Source organism: Sitophilus oryzae, unplaced genomic scaffold (assembly GCF_002938485.1).
Source record: "Sitophilus oryzae breed Bouriz unplaced genomic scaffold, Soryzae_2.0 scaffold_1234_pilon_pilon, whole genome shotgun sequence".
Taxonomy (NCBI): Eukaryota; Metazoa; Arthropoda; class Insecta; order Coleoptera; family Curculionidae; genus Sitophilus; species Sitophilus oryzae.
The window spans coordinates 231,943-254,192 of NW_022145876.1; the positions used below are offsets into that span (position 1 = coordinate 231,943).

Here is a 22,250-nt window from a genome sequence, read left to right on the forward strand (position 1 = left end):
ATTTGTGCGACTGTAAACATTCTATCCTTTTTTTACCTTTTTTTAATCAGTGTTAATTTTTGACTAGTTTTATGTAATTTTTTTTAAATGACCTTCTAGAGATTGACCTCGCCAAAATTATCATCGATCTCCATTCCCCAGCCGTCTTTGACGCCGTTTTTTTTTCGATCATACGATATATGACGGTTGATATTTTCTTTTTTAATAATATTGGATAAAACAAATAATATTACTTCTTAAAGTTGTTTATTTCAATAAAAATAAAAAAGTATATTACATTTTCTTAATAATTAATTCTAATCGACCTAAACTTTTGCTTGAATACTAACTATAAAAGTGCGTATTTGCATTGGGTTCATAGTTACAATTAAGTTATCTAGGTCGTCATCACTAACAGGTTTTTGGCTTGTTTCTGGCTGATCGGTAGAGCTAAATTTCAGCCTGTCGTTTTCACTGAGTAGCTGATTGGCTCCTAGAGTCGTTTCTTCCAGAGATATAATGTCGAACGTTGTAAACAAATCCTGAAAAAATGAGTTTTTTAATGCTGAAACGGTAAGTCTTAAATAAGTGCAAATATTTTCAGGGTTGGTAGATCTCGATAAAAGAAACATATTTTCTCTTTACCGTTTCTCAAATAAGTTCAAAATAACCGAGTTATTCAAGTTTGAAAATTGAAAAAAATGATTTATTTTTAAAAAAATTTGAAAACCACCGAATTTTTTTTTATTTGCATCAATTTTAGTGCTGTAATCATGGTAGTATTAGAGATTATTAATTTATTTTAACAGAACGTCAACGGTTTCTTGTAGACGTATCTGTTTTAAAAAAGTAAAGTGTTCTCGAATAGTTGAATTTAAATATTTTAAATACTTTTTTTCTTATTCTTTGAATTCTTTGTATTTTTTTTGCTTCCAACGATGGAAAGAGATAAATTTTCCGAAACGTTAAGCATTTTTTTCTTTGTTAGGAAAATTTATATAACTGTAAACATAATTTCTCACAAGCAGTGTCCGTTTAGGTTTAACGCAGAAGTGTTTACAAAAAGTAACTATTTTATTTTGTAGATTTTCTTGCAGTGTAGTGGCGAAATATCCATAAAGGATTTTTTTGGAGAGATGAATCCGCCACATAGGTATAGACATTTTTATAGAGATTTAGAAATTATGCATTGGATATTTGAATAGATTAATACAAACCTTTAAACTGACTTCAATTGGTAGCGATAGAGTAGGGTCTTCGTTTTTTTCGAAAGTATGCTCTAATCTGAGTAAATAACTGGATTCTTTCCATGGTTCCAGGGTCATAATATGCACATTATCAGGCAATGAGTTTTGCAAACCTGAGAACTGAAACATAAATTCTTATTTAATCAGGTACTGATTATTTCATTTCACACAAACAAAAGATAAAGAGCGTCTAAAAGTTTAGTTATATTAAGTTATAAAGTGTGTTTTTTGTAAACACCATTGCGTTGAACCCAAACAGAAACCAGCTTGTCAGAGGCTTTGTGCTAGTGAAATAAAGGGCTCAACTTTCGTTTAGTTGTAATCAGTTATGTAAGAAACAGTTGCTTATTTAGTATTTGAAAGTCTTTTCGAAAATTAGGTCACAAAAACGTTTCTGCGGAAATGCACCATTTTCAGTTTTTCAACCTAAGAATTGCTGAAATCAGGGTTACTTTAGTTTAGCTGAATCAGTTATTTAAGAAATATTTGTTTATTTAGTATTTTTCGAAAAGCATTTTCAAAAATTATGCCACAACATTTTTTCTGGGAAAATGCATACTTTGTGAGTTTTTCAACTTGAGAATAGCTGAAATCAGGGCTACTTTCATTGAGCTGAAATCAGTTATGTAAAAAATATTTGTTTATTTAATATTTAGAAGCCTTTTTGAATAGTATGTCACAAATGTTTCTGCGGAAATGTATAATTTTCAATTTTTCAACTTACATGAAAACATGTTTCTGTTTTTCATTCCAAAAATTTTACTTAACATAAACACTCAAAAAACTTCCTGCGGAAGTGTACCATTTTCATTTATTGATGAAATATTATAAAATATAGCAATATTTGAATTTGATTTTTTTGGTTTGGCTGATGGAAGGAGATATTGCTCCTGAAACTTTAAGTATTTATTGTGGATTATTTTTTTTTACTTTTAAATAGCCACTGACAAGCTGGTTTCCGTTTGGAGTCAATGTAGAGGTGTTTACAAAAAAACAACTGTTTTATTTTGTAGATTTCTCTTCCAGGGGCAAAAAAAACTATTTAAAAAATAATATAACACAAAAATCAAGGTAAACGATATGGTGTATAGATATTCTTAGAAATTAATAACACGTCAAAGAACAGAGTTACACTTTAACAAAAAACTGTAAGTATTGGAACTCACACTGGGAATTTAACATTTTTGAGGATATAATATATCACAGTTACTTCGTTATTTTCGTTTTCAGAAGAAGTGCTCTCAGATGGGAATACCTATTAATGACAACCTTCCTCTGTATACTCTCCATTTCGGCGATGACCAGATAGTAATGGCTCAAGACAAAGAAGACCTAGAATACATGACCAGAAAACTGAGAGAAGAGTACGAGAAATGGGGACTGGAGCTAAACAAGAAGAAGACAAGATATACATATGTGTGTTAGTGGCGAGTTGAAGACGTATTAAATAACAATATAAAGATTGAAGCTTGCGAAAAATATATGTATTTAGGGGTAAAATCGCAAGCAAAGGGAGATGCGAAAAGGTAATCGAAGAACGGATTAGTAAAGGCAGAAGGGAGATAGGAGCGCTGAACTCGGTGCTTTGGTCTAGGGATATCTCGGATCACAGAAAAAACTGATTTATAACGCGATTCTGAAAAGCGTAATGTTATATGACTCTGAGGTATGGCAGTTAAGCGAAAAACGTAAAAAGAAGTTGTTGTCGACCGAAATGGACTTCTGGCGAAGATCAGCCCGAATCTCCCGTTTAAACAGAATCAGGAACAAAAGAATACGTGAAAAAATGAAGGTGGAGGGTAACATTGAACAAGATATACAAGAAAAACAACTGCAGTGGTACGGCCGTAGCTCCAGCGTTAGTGTGTCGATCTGCGGAGCGGAAGGTACTGGGTTCCATCCCCAGCCAGTACGGTCGCTTTATTTATTTAAATAAAAATATTTATTTATCTAAATAGAGCGACCAACGTGCCGCCACCTCAAGGAAAGCAACGGCAAACCACCTTGAGGATATTTGCTTTGTACAGCCTCTCAAATATGCCTTTCGGATTCGGTAATAAACTGTAGGTCCCGTGTACTTTTGTGAAACACTGATGACACACATTACAAGTACATGCGAGAGGTAGCCGACGCTCTATATAGAGTATGGCACTGTAAGAAGTGGTACGGCCATGTACAACGAATGGCTGATGATAGAATACCAAAGCAAGTGTTGCAGTGGACACCTACAGACAGACGTAAACGAGGCCGACCTAAACTCTCCTGGAATCAAGGAATCGACAGAGCCATGTCGGAAAGGAACCTACTACTAGGAGACTGGGACAATAGACGGAAGTGGCGCATGGAGACCGGAAGGCGACGAAGGACGCTGTAAAACCGGACATACATACATACTTCGTTATTTACTTACTTCCATGTTGTGTTCTTTTTGGTATTCTTCGAATGACTTCTCTTTAGGTATCGAAATAAATACCCAAGAATCTAGAAGCTTTTCATCGGCAATTTTGTGTTCCAAGGCTGCTATTGTTTCCTCTGAAAATTTTAAAATTTAAGTGATTTAAGTGAAACTTTAAAAACTCGAAGAGTATACAAATTTTAGAAATGTTTCAAGAGCGATTGGGACATTTTTAAGTCATGTAATTCTGGATTAATTAACATATAATAAAAAACTCAAAAAATCTGTACGTATGTGTCAACCTCAATATATGTCAACTGCTATACGAGCCCTAACAACTATATGTTGGGACAAGGTCATATTTTGGAATTATTGCCCTGGTTTTTCAAAATGACTGAAAAATATATGTTTAATTTTTTAAATATAAACATAGCCATATATTCTAAACAACTTAACAATATTTTTATGAATTTGTAAATCAATCCATATTTACAGTAGCGGATTTTGTTCATGAAAGGACAAATTTGCTGACAACTAAATGTTGGGACAAGTATTTTTAAATAATTAATATCATAGGCGGCATTGCTATAAACGTCACAAATGTCGCAAACTGTTTACTTCAGCATTGACAGCTTGTAAGTGACTCGATACTTTGAGTAGTGAGATTTACTATAAGAAATTTTAATTTTTTTAATTTTCAATTTTGTTAATTTAATCCAAAGTAATGGTCCATGGAAAAGCTACAAATCAAAAACTACGCGAAATTATCAATCGTCAATACAGTACGGGAAAAACAATTCGAAAAATTTCTGATGATTTTAGTATTCCAAAAACCACGGTCTTTAATATAATAAAAAAATACGGCGAATCTGCCAATGTAGACGTTAGAGGTAAAAGTTCGGGAAGGCCAAAAGTTGTATCTCAGAGAGATTTACGAAATTTAGTTAAAATTTGCAAGTCTGTGAGAAGAAGTACTCTTCGCGAAGTAACAATTAAATTGAATACTGTAACTGGTTTAAATATATCAAGAGAATGTTGCTGAAAATGTATCCGTAAATGCGGTCTAAGGTTTTACAAGGTAAACTTTATTTTGTGTGGATAATCAATTATCTGAAGATTATTGATACAAATTCTTATTTAGGCCAAAGAAAAACCGACAGAAAACAACAAACCGAAAAAAAAACAGAAATTCAAAAGAAAAATCGGTACAATTGGGCAAAATCTAAATTATCGTGGACACACAATGATTGGAATAAGGTCATATTTAGCGATGAGTCTAAATTTGATGTTTGCGTTGGAGATCATCGAAAACGAATAATACGAAATAAAGCAGAAGCTTTTCATAAAGATTGCTTAAAGATTGTTGTTAAATTTCCTAAGGGGATTATGGTTTGGGATTGCATGTCAGCAAGAGGTTTGGGCACAAAAAAAATTATAGATGGCACTGTTAACGCCCAAAAATATCAACATATACTTGAGACCTCAGTTTTGCCTAGTGCTCAAGAATTGTTTCCAAACGAAGACTATATTTTCCAACAAGATGGAGCATCGTGCCATTCAGCAAAATCAACTAAAAATTGGTGCGGTAATAATAATATAAAAGTTCTGCCCCATCCTGCAAGTAGTCCGGACCTCAATGTTATAGAAACTGTGTGGCATAAAATTATCAATATTTAAGAAACCACACTCAACGAACAATTTTTGATTTGCGGACAAAACTGCAGGAAATTTGGGATAATTTTTCTCCTCAAATGTGCCAATCTTTGGTAAATACAATGCCATTAGGAATTCAGGCAGTTGTTAAGGCGAAAGGTGATGTAACTCCGTATTAAACAAATTTCTTGTTGTGCTGTCCCAATATATAGTTATTATCAAAAGTGATTTGTTTGCAAAGTTATAAAAATATAGTAAAATTGTCTAGATAATATTGTAATGTTTGAATTTAGAATAATAAACAAAATAAATTGAGTCGTTTTAACAAATTACTAATTTTATTGCAAAAAAGATCTTGTCCCAACATATAGTTGTTAGGGCTCGTATATGCGGTTTTTAGACAGTTTGAAGATACTTACCTGATTCAGAAGTGCCAGTAATTTTACCAGCAACGACATAATGCGATCCTCTAACCACAATCGGTCTGCTGTAGGCCAACTCGATTAAGGCTTCACCTACACCCAGACGGTCATCAGCTAGAGTATTTCTATGTACCTAAAAATAATAATAAATAATGAAATGTGAAATAAGGCAATTCGGAATCACCCATTTGTCTTTAAACATTTTATAGTATAGAATTCTTGTAACTTTGCCATAGATAAGTTTTGTTATGGTAATTCCGTAACGTTTAATATTGATATTAAATAGATCTTATGCTTGAAAAGAAAACGCCATCAAATTGTCTTGGAATTCACGATCGCACCATATGCGTATATATGCTATTCACCATACAATTTTACAGACAATTTTTACAAATATTTTCAGAGCTGGTAGGTCTCGATAAAGGAAACGATTTTATATGTATATTCAGTAGGTCTGAGAATAGGTTTATTTTTATTTTTTTATGATGTGGCATTAAAAAATACATATAACACTAAATTTTCACCCTTCTACCATCAACCCCTATTTTTTAATAGCAATATTAGTAATTCAATAATTTTAATTTAACAACAAATTATTTTTAAAAATTGCTAGAAAACCTTAAATTAAAAACGTGGGTATTATTGGGTATATACAGGGTATAATGTTATTTACCCAAATTCAATATACCATTTATTGACCATTTGGGTATATACCGGGTGCAAAAACTTGAGTATTTACCGAAAAAAAAAATTAGCCAAAATTATTGCATATATCGTTTAAAAATATACGGAAAGGAATTTAAAGAATTTTTTTATACATAGCTTAGATAAATAATCTGTAATAAACATTTTTTTGTTAAAATGGATATTGTAAACAACGTAAGCCAAAATAAGCCGTAATAACCAAAGCGATGTTTCGCGAATATTAAAAAAATTCAGGGAGACAAACGAGGTTATAGACCGGCCTGGAAGAGGTGGAAAGAGAGTTACTACTGCTGTGCAACACCGTCAAATATCCCTAATTGCACCACACAATCCCCGGCTTTCCAGTACTGCTATCAAAAATGAGTTAGCTCGCCTTGAAGGAGTAAATGTTTCAAGAAAGACCATAGCAAAAAGACTCCATGACAGAGGATTACATTTAAGGAGACCTCTATGTGTTACGAAGCTTAATTTACAGCATAAAATTACGCGACTACAATGGGCTGAGGAGATGAGAGCAAATGGACCTAACTGGAATTTCGTCATGTTTAGTGATGAAACAAGAATAGGCCTAGTGTCAGACTTGCGACGAACTTTGATCTGGAGAGCATCTGGAAGACGAGCACGCTTGAATGCAGCTCAACCCCGTGTTCCGTTTCAAGGGGGAAGCATTATGATATGGGCAGGTATAATGCACGGAGCTCGAACTCCTCTTGTTTTTATTGATAGCGTAATGACAGGTGCCTCATATCGTTTTAGAGCCTATTGTGCGTCCATTTCGAGGGACAGTGGGGGATGAATTTGTTTACATGGAGGATAATGCTCCTCCCCATCACACTTTAGCGGTCCGAGAATGTTGTGAGGATAAGGTATAAGGGGAAAACTGTGGTGGCAACCGATGTCTCCAGATATGAATGTGATCAAGCATGCTTGGGACATGCTAAAACGCCATAGTGCCAAAAGGAATGATCCCCCCCTTAAATGAATTGAAAATTGCTGCGCGCGAAACATGGGAAGCCATTCCTCAACATCTTCTGGACAACTTAATTGCGAGCATGCCACGTTGGCGTCGTCTCGCAGCTTGCACTGAGGCTCAAGGAGGCAATACAGACTATAAGTTGCGAGAAATAATTAAAATTAACGAAACATGGGAAGCGATTCCTCAACATCTTCTGGACAACTTAATTGCGAGCATGCCACGTTGGCGTCGTCTCGCAGCTTGCACTGACCCATATAGCACGTCCAAATGAAATTACGTTTCTACAAGGGAGACACATGAGAAACAACATATGTTAAAGTGAACCTAAGTGTTCATCTAGTTCTAACATATACATATGAGATACACGCAGGTTTATATTGATAGAATTGTGTGATACAGTGTTTACTAGTTGTATACCGTATGCACTCAAGATTCTAAAGAGTTTTTTGTAACGTAACAAATAATTATTAAAAGGATGAAATCTGACGTCGGTATATGAGACATACAATGTATAAGTCATATGTATGTGTGATACTTCGTGTCATAGTTGTGCCTATAGTACACACCTTGTAAAAATGTGACGTATACACATAATATAAATATCTATATAGACACTTTGTAATAGTGTACTCTTGTGTCTACATTCTAGCATGAAATGAAGGTGTGCGCATGCGCGGATAGCCTCAGCGTAGATACACCGACCAAGTGTATCTTATGTGTCCTCTTTCCTTTCTCCTTTCTAGGAGTGGTATGTGTTAGTAGCCATTATTGTTTTATTATTCGGAAGCTCTATATAAATGTTCTGTCTGTGTGTGGTTTAAAAGAGATTTTAATGTAAGTACAAGTTTTTAATTACCTTGTTACACCTTCCTAAGAGTATTATTAATATTATAGCAGCGACTCTTCCCTTACTCGATACCCAATTTACCAAATTTTGACTCCAATGAATGAAACCTCGATATATTCTCATATAATGATAAAGAGGTTACCTGAGTTAGTTCTGCAATATATTTTTTTTTAATTTGAAAATAATAAAAATCTAAATGGATCAGAGAAAGAAAGATTTAAACACTTCAAAGAACTTCTTACACTGATATTCGGTAAGTTATTGATGGATCAATATACAGATATGTTTAATATTCAATAATCAGTTTCATATAAAATTTAAGGGTTAGATTGTTAATCTGGAAATAAGATACAACAAAGTCCAACGAGTGCTCGATGAATGAGTATGCTAATAATTATTAGCATACTCATTCATCTATGCTAATAATTATTAGCATACTCATTCATCGAGCACTCGTTGGACTTTGTTGTATCTTATTTCCAGATTAACAATCTAACCCTTAAATTTTATATGAAACTGATTATTGAATATTAAACATATCTGTATATTGATCCATCAATAACTTACCGAATATCAGTGTAAGAAGTTCTTTGAAGTGTTTAAATCTTTCTTTCTCTGATCCATTTAGATTTTTATTATTTTCAAATTAAAAAAAAATATATTGCATAGCAGTTGCAAAGCAGTTGCAAAGCAGTTGGTTATAACCAACTGCTTGGAGGGAAAAGAGGAGAAAAAAATGACTAAACGAGGTCCACCAAATCGTGGCGATATACCAGTGTTTACTATTTTAGTATGTTGTTATACTAGGTACTTATATTTTTAATACATTTTGATACAAATTCTGTTCTTTTACAGTGTTTTCTTACTTCTGGTTTCTGCAGTGTAAATAATTATTATTATTGTGTTATTTGCGCTATTGCGTTCCATGATATAAAGAAATATAAGAATTTTATTTTTTAACCACTTAATCCATTTTATGGAAGAAAAATGGTACATTTAATACAAAACAAAAATAGAACAATTTTAAGGTTACTTCTCTTGAACTTACGATCGAGATACTTTTGGAAAATACAAAGTTTTGCATTCCTAATTTTCGTTCTAAAATGATATAATTGGTATCATTGAATAAATATTTCTTAAAAAGAACGAAAAGTTAGGCATCAAAACTTGTATTATTTCCTAAATTCGTTCATAAGAAGTAGTTTTATCTAGCACAAGATGTATATACGAAGCAAAATACATACGTACACGCGGTAGTCACAACTGCAATGTGTAAACAGATTTTAAACGTAATACACAAGAACTGTGTATCCTACGGCACACTGTGTATCCCTTACTTTGTGTATACGTAAATGCTATACTGTGGCTACATTGTGAGGCGGACGTTTAACTTTTGTGCATACGAGTTGAACTACAATGTGTAAACGTAGCATATTTACATCGGGGGAATTGTGTCACCCTGTGTCTACATCTAATAATGTAAACACATCGTAAATGTGATTTGATGCGCTGTATGGGGAGGCTCAAGGAGGCAATACAGACTATAAGTTGCGAGAAATAATTAAAATTGTTTTCAATGTTTTCTGTTTAAAATGAAATTTGTTTTTATTGATTTTCACTAATTACATATATGAAATAAAATTATAATCCAAACCAAACAGCCTAGTTGCACTTAGATTTGTAATTTTATATTAGTTAGTCGTGTAGTAAGCCAATATGTGCAAAAATATAAAAAAAAATCATATTAGGTCCAAAATAAAATAAAAATATCATTATATGCAATAATTTTGGCTATGTGTGTATGTTTAAAGACTAAAATATAGTTTTCTGTTTTTATATACGTAGCCAATTTTTTTGAAGAGGCTCTATATTTACCATCAGTTCGATGTCTCCATCTTTCAAGCTTGATCCTCCTTCAGCCCTGTCAGTTAAAACCGTAAAACCAACATTTCTTTTCTCATCTCGAATAGATATTTTCGATGTTATGGGGTAATAGTTTGATGATTCTTTCTCCGTAACATTTATATTCCACGTGGGTCTAAAGTTGCGTATTCTCTTTAAGTATTCGCGTCCATTAGAGTCTGTATAAAAAGTTTTTTCAGATTCAAGGTCGGTCGAATATCTGGTGATGATTTCTTTTCCATGTATACTGTGAAAAAATAAATAAAACGAATTAGAGAAAAAGGTTTATATGAAGTTTCCGGTTTTCACGAAAGGTTTTCACGAAAACGTAGAGTTGCTGTACGATCACAAAATTTATATATTTTTTTTGTAATTTACTATTTTTTGTAAATTTACACTTTTTCTGTCATTTTTGTCCGAATTTAAAGGTTTACACAATTTTGCCAACAAAAAAAAGCCAGTGGCGCACATATTTTTTTTAGAATAATATTCCTGTGATAACCTATATGCTATACATATTATACCCACACATGCTATACCCATATAATATATATGTTTTTTGAAACACCCTGTATTGTTGAAAAAGAGAAAAACGATTGAGAAACCTGCCATTTCTGGATGTTTTTGTAAGTAGAAAACGGTGGATCCATTAGAAGTGTTACCACTAAGGTAGAAGTTAACAAAAAAGTGTAAATTTTATTGGATATAATTTGACAATGTTGCATGGCCGCGCTACGATTTGAGAGGTTTGAGATTTTCATTCAAATCTTTTTATAAAATATATGGGCATTGGTCAAGGACTGTATATATTCTAAAGTACTGTTCGATCGCGTCAAATAGTCGCCGTGGATGCTTACGTCACGCAGGGACCAGCGCTCCACAGTGCGGATGGTTATTCTAGCGGGATAAAATCTAAGAACGTAGCATATGGTCTAAAGCCGCGTCCAAGCTAGCCGAACAAAATGTTCGCGAACATATATAATTAAACAGATACTAAGTGAAAATTGTGAGATAGGTAGATTTATAAATAATAAAGCCAACAAGTACAGCTAGCCTAGGCCTATTAAGGAGCGCGGAGCGCCGAACGGCTAGCTTGTACGCCAGAGCGTGCGTCTGCCTATGCTAGAGCGCGCGCGTTCTTTTCCCGACGGGTGTCGGTAAATCAAAAGGAGCGAACGGCGTGCATTTTGGCGGACATTGTACCGGACACTTGGAAGTGTCTCATTTAATTTCGGGCATCCATCTGTGATTTTTATTTTTACCGAGTATTCGACAATGGGAGACGCAGTTATTGACTGGGATCGTGAAAAACATTTACAACTAATTTGTTTACGCAAAGAAAAGATTTTATAATTTTAATTTTATTGTGGGTTGAGTGTGAATAGCTATGTAGCTAGACTTCGTCCATATAATTTCATTTTTGTTAATAAAGACCTTTATGATTATTTTTATTAAAAACCGGAATTATTATGGGAGTCTGAAATTAAAAATTACTACTTAATAAAGTTTGACACCGGAAATGAAATTTTACCATTATCTATCTTTTTAGAAATAAATATACCGGGTGTTTCTGAAAAAGTGGTTCACTTCTATAACTTTTTTAATTTGTTAGATAAAAAACGAGATTTGGTATGTTAGTATAGGACATATAAATCAGGATTGATCGACGTTTTCATTTATTTTAACAACTTTTGATTTAAATGGTACCCTCCGTATTTTTTTACCGTATATGATGAAAATTACATTCTAAATAGAATGATATATTATATGTCAACTTTTGACATTTTCAATTTAAAAATGGCTATAAATAAACGTAATGACAATTTTACTCCATATACCAAGTATGTGGTACCAAATTATTCGTAAAAAATGCTTTTTCCAAATATGCTGAGCCAGCCTCGTACCATTTGAAAAAATTGAGTTATCATTAAAAATACGATTTGGGCATCTTTTAAGCGGCCATGAAAGGATATACGAAAAAAAATTACACGGTCAAATATATGTTTCGAAAGTTCGTTGATTACAAATTAATAGTGTTAACTCAGTCTTGGCACTCTATATTTAAATTTAAAATGCTATTTTTATTTAATTGGAATTGTCTAAAATTGACGTATGGTATGTCATTCTATTCAGAATGTCGAATCTATCAAATAAAGTAAAAAAGTACTTAGGATACAATCTAAAAATACAAAGTTGTAGTCATTTCCGGTGAAACAGGAAGCGACCGAAGGTAATTGAATACGTCAATCAATCCCGATTTATGCCTTATACTAACAAACCAAATTTCGTTGTATTATTTGAAAAAATAAAAAAATAAAAAAGGGAGCCCCTTTTGAGAAACACCTGGTAGAATCGACTGAAAATGAATACATGTCTTAAAAATACACTATAACGAATAATCTACCAAAAGACCCCTGTGACCCTCCGCCTGCTAAATATTGATTCTTCAACGACAAAAGTTTTTAAACTGTTTACCGGTTAATTTATTTAATAAAATGCTTGCACTCGGAATCCGGGCACTCGAAAAAACAGCGACTACCTAAACGCATCCTAGATCTAGAGAGCAAACTGGTTGTCGCATTCTTCCCCGCACCTCAGTCCTCGGGACCGATGCGATGGGCTGTGCCGTCGTTTACGACCTGCTGCTACGAGTATATAGTGTGAATTATATATGTTCGCGAACATTTTGTTCGAGTAGCTTGGACGCAGCTTAATATACAGAGTCCGGCAATAGTGCGTCGGGCATCTGTAGCTCCTAGAATACAAGACTTGGGAATTTTGTTCAAGTGCAGACCTAAACTATGAACTAGGATGTATTTCAGGAAAATATTTTAATTTCTATAGGGTGGCTCAAAAAAGTGTGAGTGGATCGGGACGATTTTTTTTATATGGAACAGCCTGTATATTATATATATATATATATATATATATATATATTATATATATATATATATATATATATATATATATATATATATATATATATATATATATATATATATATATATATATATATATATATATATATATATATATATATATATATATATATATATATATATATATATATATATTATTATATATATAAAAAAAACATTTTTTGTATTTAGAGTATTTCAAAACTTTTAATGGTTTCGCAGATACAAGCAGTATTATTTAATATAGCTCTCTCAACGGTAAAATACGAGAGAAAAATCATTGGGTGGCTTTGATAAAAATTTACTATGGAAAATGCCATATGAAATATAAAACCGCGAATATGTGAAAAACCGTTAAAAATTTTGAAATACTCTAAATACATAAAATGTACATTTTTGAATTCTCCATCTATTAAAAAAATAATATACAGGGTGTTCTATTTAAAAAAAGGAAGTAAAATTATTTTATATTTTTCAAGGTTTGGCGTAATATTTTAAACATCCTGTATGATATACGATTACCATATTTATAGCAAAGTAAGTACAGACCATCTAAAGTAAATATCTAATATACTTTTGATTTCAGGACAGTTCTTGTATTTTTAATAGTTTTTTTTAGGAAAGGCTAAATAATATATATTATTTATTTATTTATTAATATCTCTGAAACTATCGAAATATATTTACTAATATCTTAGGATTATGTAAAGTGATCTGAAAAGAAGCCAAAAATGCAATAATATACAGGGTGTTCCATTTAAAAAAAAATCATCCCGATCCACTCACACTTTTTTGAGCCACCCTATAGAAGTTAAAATATTTTCCTGTAATACACCCTAAAACATACTTTAGATCTGCACTTAAACAAAATTTCTAAAGTTTTTTATTCTAGAAGCTACAGACGCCCGACGCACTATTGCCGGACCCTGTATAGCAACCATATGGTTAAATTTATTTATTTATTAACAACTTAATTTATTAATAAATAAATAAATACAAGATAATAAAATTATATCATTCATTACACAACACACAAAAACCATGTACTGTGAACTATTGCCAAATAAATAAAATTATGGTATCTGGTGAAATACTTACAAAAAAACCCTTTAGCAGTTATTTTTTAATTACTTTGTAATCTTGTGACACCCTGTATATTTTATTTTATTTTATTTTTAAAATAAATAAGATAGATATTTTAATTTTAACTTTAACACTCGGTAATTGTAAATTCATATATAGTAAGTATCTACGACAATTGCTTAAACTTTTATTAAAACTAGTAATAATCATTTAGTTTTATTATAAATTATCAGAAAGTAAAAAAAGGTCATTGCCGTCCATATTTAATTGTAAATAAAAAATTTTTCTTCTTTTCGATAAAAGTAAAAAATAAACGATTTTGCCTGGGACAAAAATGTTTTTGACTAAAAGCTCTTTCTGTGTTTGTTCAGCCTTAGACAGTATCATCTTACCCTTTCATTTCCACTGGTCCAATAACCCAATCGAATTCCAAGTAATTTTCTTCTTCGTATATTCTGATTACTTGACTGACGCACTCGTTGAACCTCTGATGAACTTCGGTGGCTACTTTTCCTCTGTAGATTTCAAACGTTGCCGTATCCGACACTTTGTTGATTGTATAATTAACCTCAGGTCTAAAATCAGATATTTTATAGTAGTAAGGCATGCGTATATAATAAAACAATGAGAAAATGTTCTTTGTTTAAGGAGTTATATATTTTTGGTATTTACTATTTAATTAAGTGCTGCACAAAATACAAATATTTGGGTATGCAAATCACAACTGTTGGATACAGCAATTAAAGAACGAAACCAACTTGGAAGAAATGCTATCACGGTATTGAATGGGATACTGTGGGACAGAAGCATAAACAACAAGAACAAAACTCTAATATATAATACCATCATCAAGAGTATAACCACGTACGGCTGTGAAGTGTGGCCCATTAAGGAAACAACAAAACGAATGCTGGAAGCTACAGAGATGGATTTTTGGAGAAGATCAGCAGGCAAATCAAGATTCGAGCGAATAACTAATGAACGCATAAGAGAGATTATGGAAGTTAAACATACGATAGTGGACGACATAAAGAACAGTCAACTCATATGGTACGGGCATGTCCAAAGAATGGCAGAAATAAGAATCCCAAAGCAAATTATAAACTGGAAACCTGCAGGAAGAAGAAACCGGGTAGACCCAGAAGAAGTTGACAGGAAGGGATTGACACGTTTATGGAGGAAAGATCTCTCGGAGACGGTGCATGGAGAGACAGACAGGCATGGAGAGATGGCATCGGAAGACGTACAACGTTTTAAACCGATTAATATATATATGGTATTTACAAGAGACATTTTTTTAGAAAACTGATTGTTGAAAAAACCTAATATAAAAATAACGGAAAAACGATTTGACTCCAAAACATATTGATCATATTTTATGTTATCACGCACCTGAAAATATATGCTCCGGAAGGTCGTACATTGTAAGTGCTCAAAGTGTTAGTACCATTATAAAACCAGAAGGATTGGTTTAAATTTAACTTGACTCCGTTAATTTCGCAATTTTCTATCAGTCCTGTAGATGGGTCAATATCAAATCTAACACCCTAAAAATAAAACAAATATTATTATAAAACAATAAATTTATATCGAATACTTAATATTATTTCATATACAGGGTGAGTTTCCTACGATGATCTCTATGGGAAACTACTGGAGATAGAGAGTCGGTTAAATGGGAAAAGAATTGCAGTTTTGTGGGTCATAAATATGCGCCTTTGAGATTTTTGAAAAAGTTCATGGCTTACTAGATATTTCGAAAATAATAAATTTTGACTATTTTAAAAATTGTCCCAAATTCCATTATAATCTATTTTAGAAAAAAGTTTTGAGATAAAAGTTGTAGATAATCACATCCCTAATCCCTTCGCTTACTCCAAGGATACTGATCTTCATTCTCTCCATTTCTTGAATTAGATTTTGTAGTTTGCCAGCGGCAAACAAAGTTCTTACATTCCATGTTGCGATTTTGATTTCCCTATCAAGTTGGAACCGGGAGATTCTTCGCACCCCTTGACCATTAAAGGTCTGCCCGGGACTAGGGGCCATTTGTAATAGTTCTTCCATCATGATAGGATATGCTGGGAAAAATAATGCGGTGGTTTCCCTCTTGCCTTCCGCATCGCAGTTCCACAACCCGTACACTGCTCCAGTTTTGGCCTGTGGAAATCTAATAATGAGCCGGTCAAAAGTAATTCTTTGTACGCCTCATCTTGGTACTGAGGATCGCTGCTGCCCTTCCTCAGATGCTGTTAATCACCATATCTGGCTACCCTCACTTGGTTTAGCCTGTGGGTCAACACAGTTACCAGGGTGTGGCGCTTGGAGCCATCAAGTGAGAGTTGGGTGTCTCGTGAGGACCAGTTGAGCTAAACCTCCGCCCGTCTATGACGCTTGGATTGACCGTTTAGAACAAAAGGTACTACCTCTCCGACACATCCCTACACCTTAATTTTATTAGATAGAGAGTTAAAACATGAAAATTTTTGTAGTAAAAGTACTTCAAAATTTTTAATGGTTTCGCAGATACATGCAGTATATTCTTTCATATGACTCTTTCAAAATAAAACCGGGAATATCTGTGAAACCGTTAAAAATTTTGAAATACTGTAAGTACAAAAATTGTTAATTTTTTAATTCTCCATCTATTGAAAAAATGATATACAGGGTGTTCTGAAAAAAAAACATCCTAGAAATACATCCTAGTACATACTTTAGGTTTGCACTTAAACAAAATTCTCAAGTTTTGTATTTTAGGAGCTACAGATGCCCAACGCACTATTGCCACACCCTGTAAGTTAACTATTATTCATAAATTGAGTGTTTATAATATTATATTGTTCCCAAGTGTGAAAAATAACTTAACACAGGATGATGTAGTATAGGGTGACCCACTAAAATTTAATTTATACTAATATCTGTTTATTTTAAATAAAAAACTTAATTCCTAAGAAAGGAAACACCCCTTGAGTAATTTCGCAATTTGTTTATAGCCTGTATATGAAATAGGTTTTTTATTATTTGCTTGTAAATTGTGAAGACGTAGTTACTTCAGAACAATCTCTAGTTTACCGTAATAGACGTTTATAAAAATGCTACACTCTTACTGTATAGCTTTGTTGGTGATTTCACCACAATCTTCAAACGCATTGTACAAGATCCTGGAATAATCGTATGCGACATTTTCCTTCTCGGTACCAGTGACTGCGTCATGGTGTTGCATAACTCCCATAGCTTCTCTAAGACTGTCCAATTTCGGTTCTTCAACGCTGGATATATTTGCCAAAGCATATAACTGCTTACATATCTGTAAGTAAGATATAATACATATAATGTAAATAACGAAAGCAATCAGTGTAATGTTAATTCACGATCATAATCAATTAACCTATTATACAGTAAATTTATATATTTTAGCCACCTAACGATTTTTAATAATGATATGTCAAAAAGGGAAATGTTTTATGTTAATATAGAATACTCCAAATATTCAAACCAAATTCAAACAGTTAAAAACAGCAACAAGCCTTAAATACAAAAAATGTTCATTTTTAAATCTGCATCTAATTACAATAGACATTAGTGATGATGCTTTGGAATAGGATCTGTTATTTTCGAAACAGGTTTGTTTTGGAACTGGTTTGGAACAGGTTCATGTACTATCCTGTACCAGTTCCAGTTCCGACTGTTCCCGCTGTTTCAAAACATTGCGACACATATAAGCATAGAAGAATAAATATACCTAAAGGCGAGTGTAACTGGAACTTGGAACTGTTTTATTCGTGTGGAACAGTTTGGGGCTTGGAACAGTTTAGGACTTAGGTCGTATCTAGCTAGCTATTATCTGTTATTGGGATAGAGAAGAGAGACCGAAAAAGCAAGTGTGACGGTGTAGTATCCTGCTATTTAATATATTTAATTAAAATTCAACTGAATTTTTATTATAAATTTTAAATAGGAAGAGTTTTTTTAATGTAAACAGAATAGGTGAAGAATTTTTTCCGTAATAAAAAAAGTGCTAGCGATCTTGCCAAATGCAATAGTTTTTTTGAATAATACAGTATAGAACAGTTGGTTATTGTATTTTATAATAAATATAATAGATATAATTTCCAACAAACACTTCCAAGAATGCATTTTTAAGTATATAACAGAATTTATAAATCTATATTTATTCATATACAGGGTGAGTCTCAAATAAGTGCACATATTTTTTAGAGGTGGTATATTTCGATTCTCATGAGTTTATTCGCGAAAAAATGTTTTTGAAAAGTTTATATTTTTCGAAAATTTGTTAGGATGTTTTTTTTTAATTTTTAGTTAAAAAACATTATATTTGGTAATATAGCAACATGGATAGTAGATTAAATTTACGAAAAAAATAACGAAAACAAAGAAAACATCCAATATCTAGTTCTCATTATTTAAGAAAAAAATGTTTTTTTTTTTATATATACATTTAAACAGAAAAATAACTCGGCTATTTTGAATTTATTTGAAAAACGGTAAAGAGAAAATATTGTTTCTTTTATCGAGGTCTACCAGCCCTGAAAATATGTGCACTTATTTAAAACTCTACTGCTACTGAAACTGAAACAGGGAGAACCGAAACAGAATGATACCAGTACGGTATTAATTTACGTTTTGGAACAGTTTGGAACTGGAACAGGTTTCTTGGAACAGGTTGTACCTGTTATTAAAAAAACGCTGTTCCGGCCATGAGTAATAGACATTCGCCAAGTCGGTAGGCAATTGACAATGATATGGCCGAGGATCTCGGTTCGGATTTCGCGTAAACAAAGTAAATCCCCATCAGATTAGTATTAGTAGCAAAAAAGAGATGTCAACTTAAAAAATAAATACATTTCTAAAATACGGTAAAACGGCTGGCATATACAGGGTGAATCGAAAAACTACCTTGAATTTTTCTCAGTTATTTGAAATAAAATACTGCTTTTCATATCATAAACGAACACAATTTTTGCTTACTTGTAAGAAGTTGTTACCCATCCGCTCTAAATATATAGTAGATATAATTTCCAACCAAACACTTCCAAGAATGCATTTTTAAGTATATAACAGAATTTTATAAATCTATATTTATTCATATACAGGGTGAGTCTCAAATAAGTGCGCATATTTTTAGGGGTGGTATATTTCGATTCTCATGAGTTTATTCGCGAAAAAATGTTTTTGAAAAGTTTATATTTTTCGAAAATTTGTTAGGATGTTTTTTTTAATTATTAGTTAAAAACATTATATTTGGTATAGTCTGTGAAACGAATAACATTGAATTTGACAGTTCCCGCGGGCTTTTCTAGTGTTAATTTTATTAGGTTAGCAACTTGCGGCCATGCTGACGCAATGCCGTCTCTAATAGAACAGCATCGGTGCGAGATTTATGACGTCACGCCAGTTACATACTACAGATTAATATATTGTAGAATACATGGAAAACATAATTATTCCTCGTATTTTTGGTTTGTATTTTAAAAATGATATAGCTTACATGAAATATACATAATATACAGTTAATATAAATAAGTTAATATAAAAATATATATATACAGTTAATAAATAAAAACGCTGATTAAGTTTTCATTTGGTTTTTCATTATTTTTTTTTGGTTAAAAAAAAACGTTTCGGCTAACATTATAGCCTTAAACAGTACTGTGTCTATATGATTTTTTTTTTATTTTAAACCAACAAAAATAATGTAAAACCAAATGAAAACTTAATCAGCGTTTTTCCCGAACCTAAATCCCAAGAAAATCAAAAATTTTAGAATAATTTTACATATAAAATGACAGCGATCTTTATTTCATAGCCATCGCTGACGCCTTTTTTTCTATGATATTGTATTATTTGCAAATATATTTTTTCAAACATTGCTACTTGCAAAATATACATATAAATTTTGTGAATGCAAATAATAATAATTAGTAGATATTGAATGTTTTTTTGTTAAATTAAATCGATTTTCAAATCAAAATTTAAAATATATATTACATTTTACCCAATATCTTATGTACCTATTCATTATTTGTGTATTGTAAAACATTTGCTGCATTTGTATGGTTCATAGTTTATTTGCCAAAGTATTTATTACTATAAATAGGTATATAATATACTGTATTTATTAACTGTATGTTATGTATATTTCATGTAAACTATATCATTTTTAAAATACAAACCAAAAACACGAGGAATAATTATGTTTTCCATGTATTCTACAACACATTTATTAATCCGTAGTATCTAACTAGCGTGACGTCATAAATCTCGCTCCGAGGCTATTCTATTAGAGACGGCATTGGTCTGATATTTAGAAATGTCAGAAGCTGATGACATTTGACATTTGACAATTATGCCATTTCGTGTTGATTTTTGCAAGAAGAGGCAGAATTGTAACTTGTTTTATAATTTTCCTTTTCTATTTCACGAAAGTAAAAAGAGTTACCTATCTGATTCGTTCAGTCACTCAATTTAAAGAATATCGGTAACTTTATTGACAGAGTTATTTTATATTTGCCATGTTGGTAAAAAATAACGGTCAAAATTCAAAGTTATTTATTTTGTGGACTATAATATAGCAACATAGATAGTAGATTAAATTTACGAAAAAATAACAAAGAAAAAATCCAATATCTAGTTCTCATTATTTAAGAAATAATGTTTTTTTATATACATTTAAAAAGAAAAATAACTCGGCTATTTTGAATTTATTTGAAAAACGGTAAAGAGAAAATATTGTTTCTTTTATCGAGGTCTACCAGCCCTGAAAATATGTGCACTTATCTAAAACTCACCACGTGTAATATAGAGGATGCCGTAACGGCAACGCGTGCAAACGTAGCGCATCGGCAACAATTCGGAGAACACTCTACTGCTACTGAAACTGAAACAGGGAGAACCGAAACAGAATGATACCAGTACGGTATTAATTTACGTTTTGGAACAGTTTGGAACTGGAACATGTTTCTTGGAACAGGTTGTACCTGTTATTAAAAAAACGCTGTTCCGGCCATGAGTAATAGACATTCGCCAAGTCGGTAGGCAATTGACAATGATATGGCCGAGGATCTCGGTTCGGATTTCGCGTAAACAAAGTAAACCCCGTCCAGATTAGTATTAGCAGCAAAAAAGAGACGTCAACTTAAAAAATAAATACATTTCTAAAATACGGTAAAACGGCTGGCATATACAGGGTGAATCGAAAAACTACCTTGAATTTTTCTCAGTTATTTGAAATAAAATACTGCTTTTCATATCATAAACGAACACAATTTTTGCTTACTTGTAAGAAGTTGTTACCCATCCGCTCAAAGCGCTTTAAAGTCGGCCTTGAGGTGTAGTATCCAGTCCAGTATCCACTAATTTCAGAAGCATATGGAAAGAAGTCGTCTGTTTTGAGTTTTGAAGTTAAAACTCCTTGAGTTTCTTGGTGTACCGCGGCAGCATAGCATGAAGGAGTTGAGTACATTATATTATATTTCGTACCATTAATTTCTTCTTTGTTATTGATATACCTGTACAGAATAAAATTAGATTATATCTCTTTAAATATTACCGTGTAAATGTATACTTAATTAATTTGTCCATGCTGTTGTACCATATTTCTGCGTTTTGGTATGCAAAATCTCGCCCCATAGGAATGAGCACATTGCTCGACTGGAAGCTTTTCAGCATAGGTTTGATGTGTCTTTGTATGAACTCCCAGGACTTAAAAGAAATATTAAGATTAACAGAATTTTTTTTCTTAACTAAAATCATTAATCTAGTTTTCTTTTTTTTTTCATTATACATATTTCAAGAGAAAAAAATATAAACTTTCTGCAGTAGTGAATATCGTTAAAGTTCTTGATAATAGAGGTGGGTAAAGATTGAACGAGATGTTCATTTGAACGAGATTTAAAAATAAATCGTGAGATTCGATTCACCGTTTAGTATACGGTTCGTTCAATTGAATCGTAGCCAGAGCACAGATCCATAAAATTTGAACGAACGAGTCATAAAAAAGAGTCGTAAAAATTGAATCGGATCACAATGCGACTCGTTCGTTCCTACGGATCGTTCGTTCAAAGAATCGCGAGAACTGATTTACTGCCTATAATACGATTCGT

The 22,250-nt window shown here is 32.3% G+C and overlaps 1 protein-coding gene across 1 annotated transcript in view; it reads right to left on the reverse strand.

Moving 5' to 3' along the window:
* Positions 1 to 229: 229 nt before the first annotated feature.
* Positions 230 to 22,250, reverse strand: part of LOC115874169 (lysosomal alpha-mannosidase-like) — a 46,225-nt gene continuing 24,204 nt past the window's right edge. The window contains 11 exon segments of the mRNA XM_030889273.1: positions 230 to 521; positions 1,197 to 1,346; positions 3,637 to 3,758; positions 5,694 to 5,829; positions 10,100 to 10,373; positions 14,520 to 14,702; positions 15,520 to 15,674; positions 16,003 to 16,297; positions 17,235 to 17,434; positions 21,425 to 21,656; positions 21,713 to 21,849. Of these exon segments, the coding sequence (XP_030745133.1) occupies positions 306 to 521; positions 1,197 to 1,346; positions 3,637 to 3,758; positions 5,694 to 5,829; positions 10,100 to 10,373; positions 14,520 to 14,702; positions 15,520 to 15,674; positions 16,003 to 16,297; positions 17,235 to 17,434; positions 21,425 to 21,656; positions 21,713 to 21,849 (2,100 nt within the window). The 3' untranslated portion in view covers positions 230 to 305.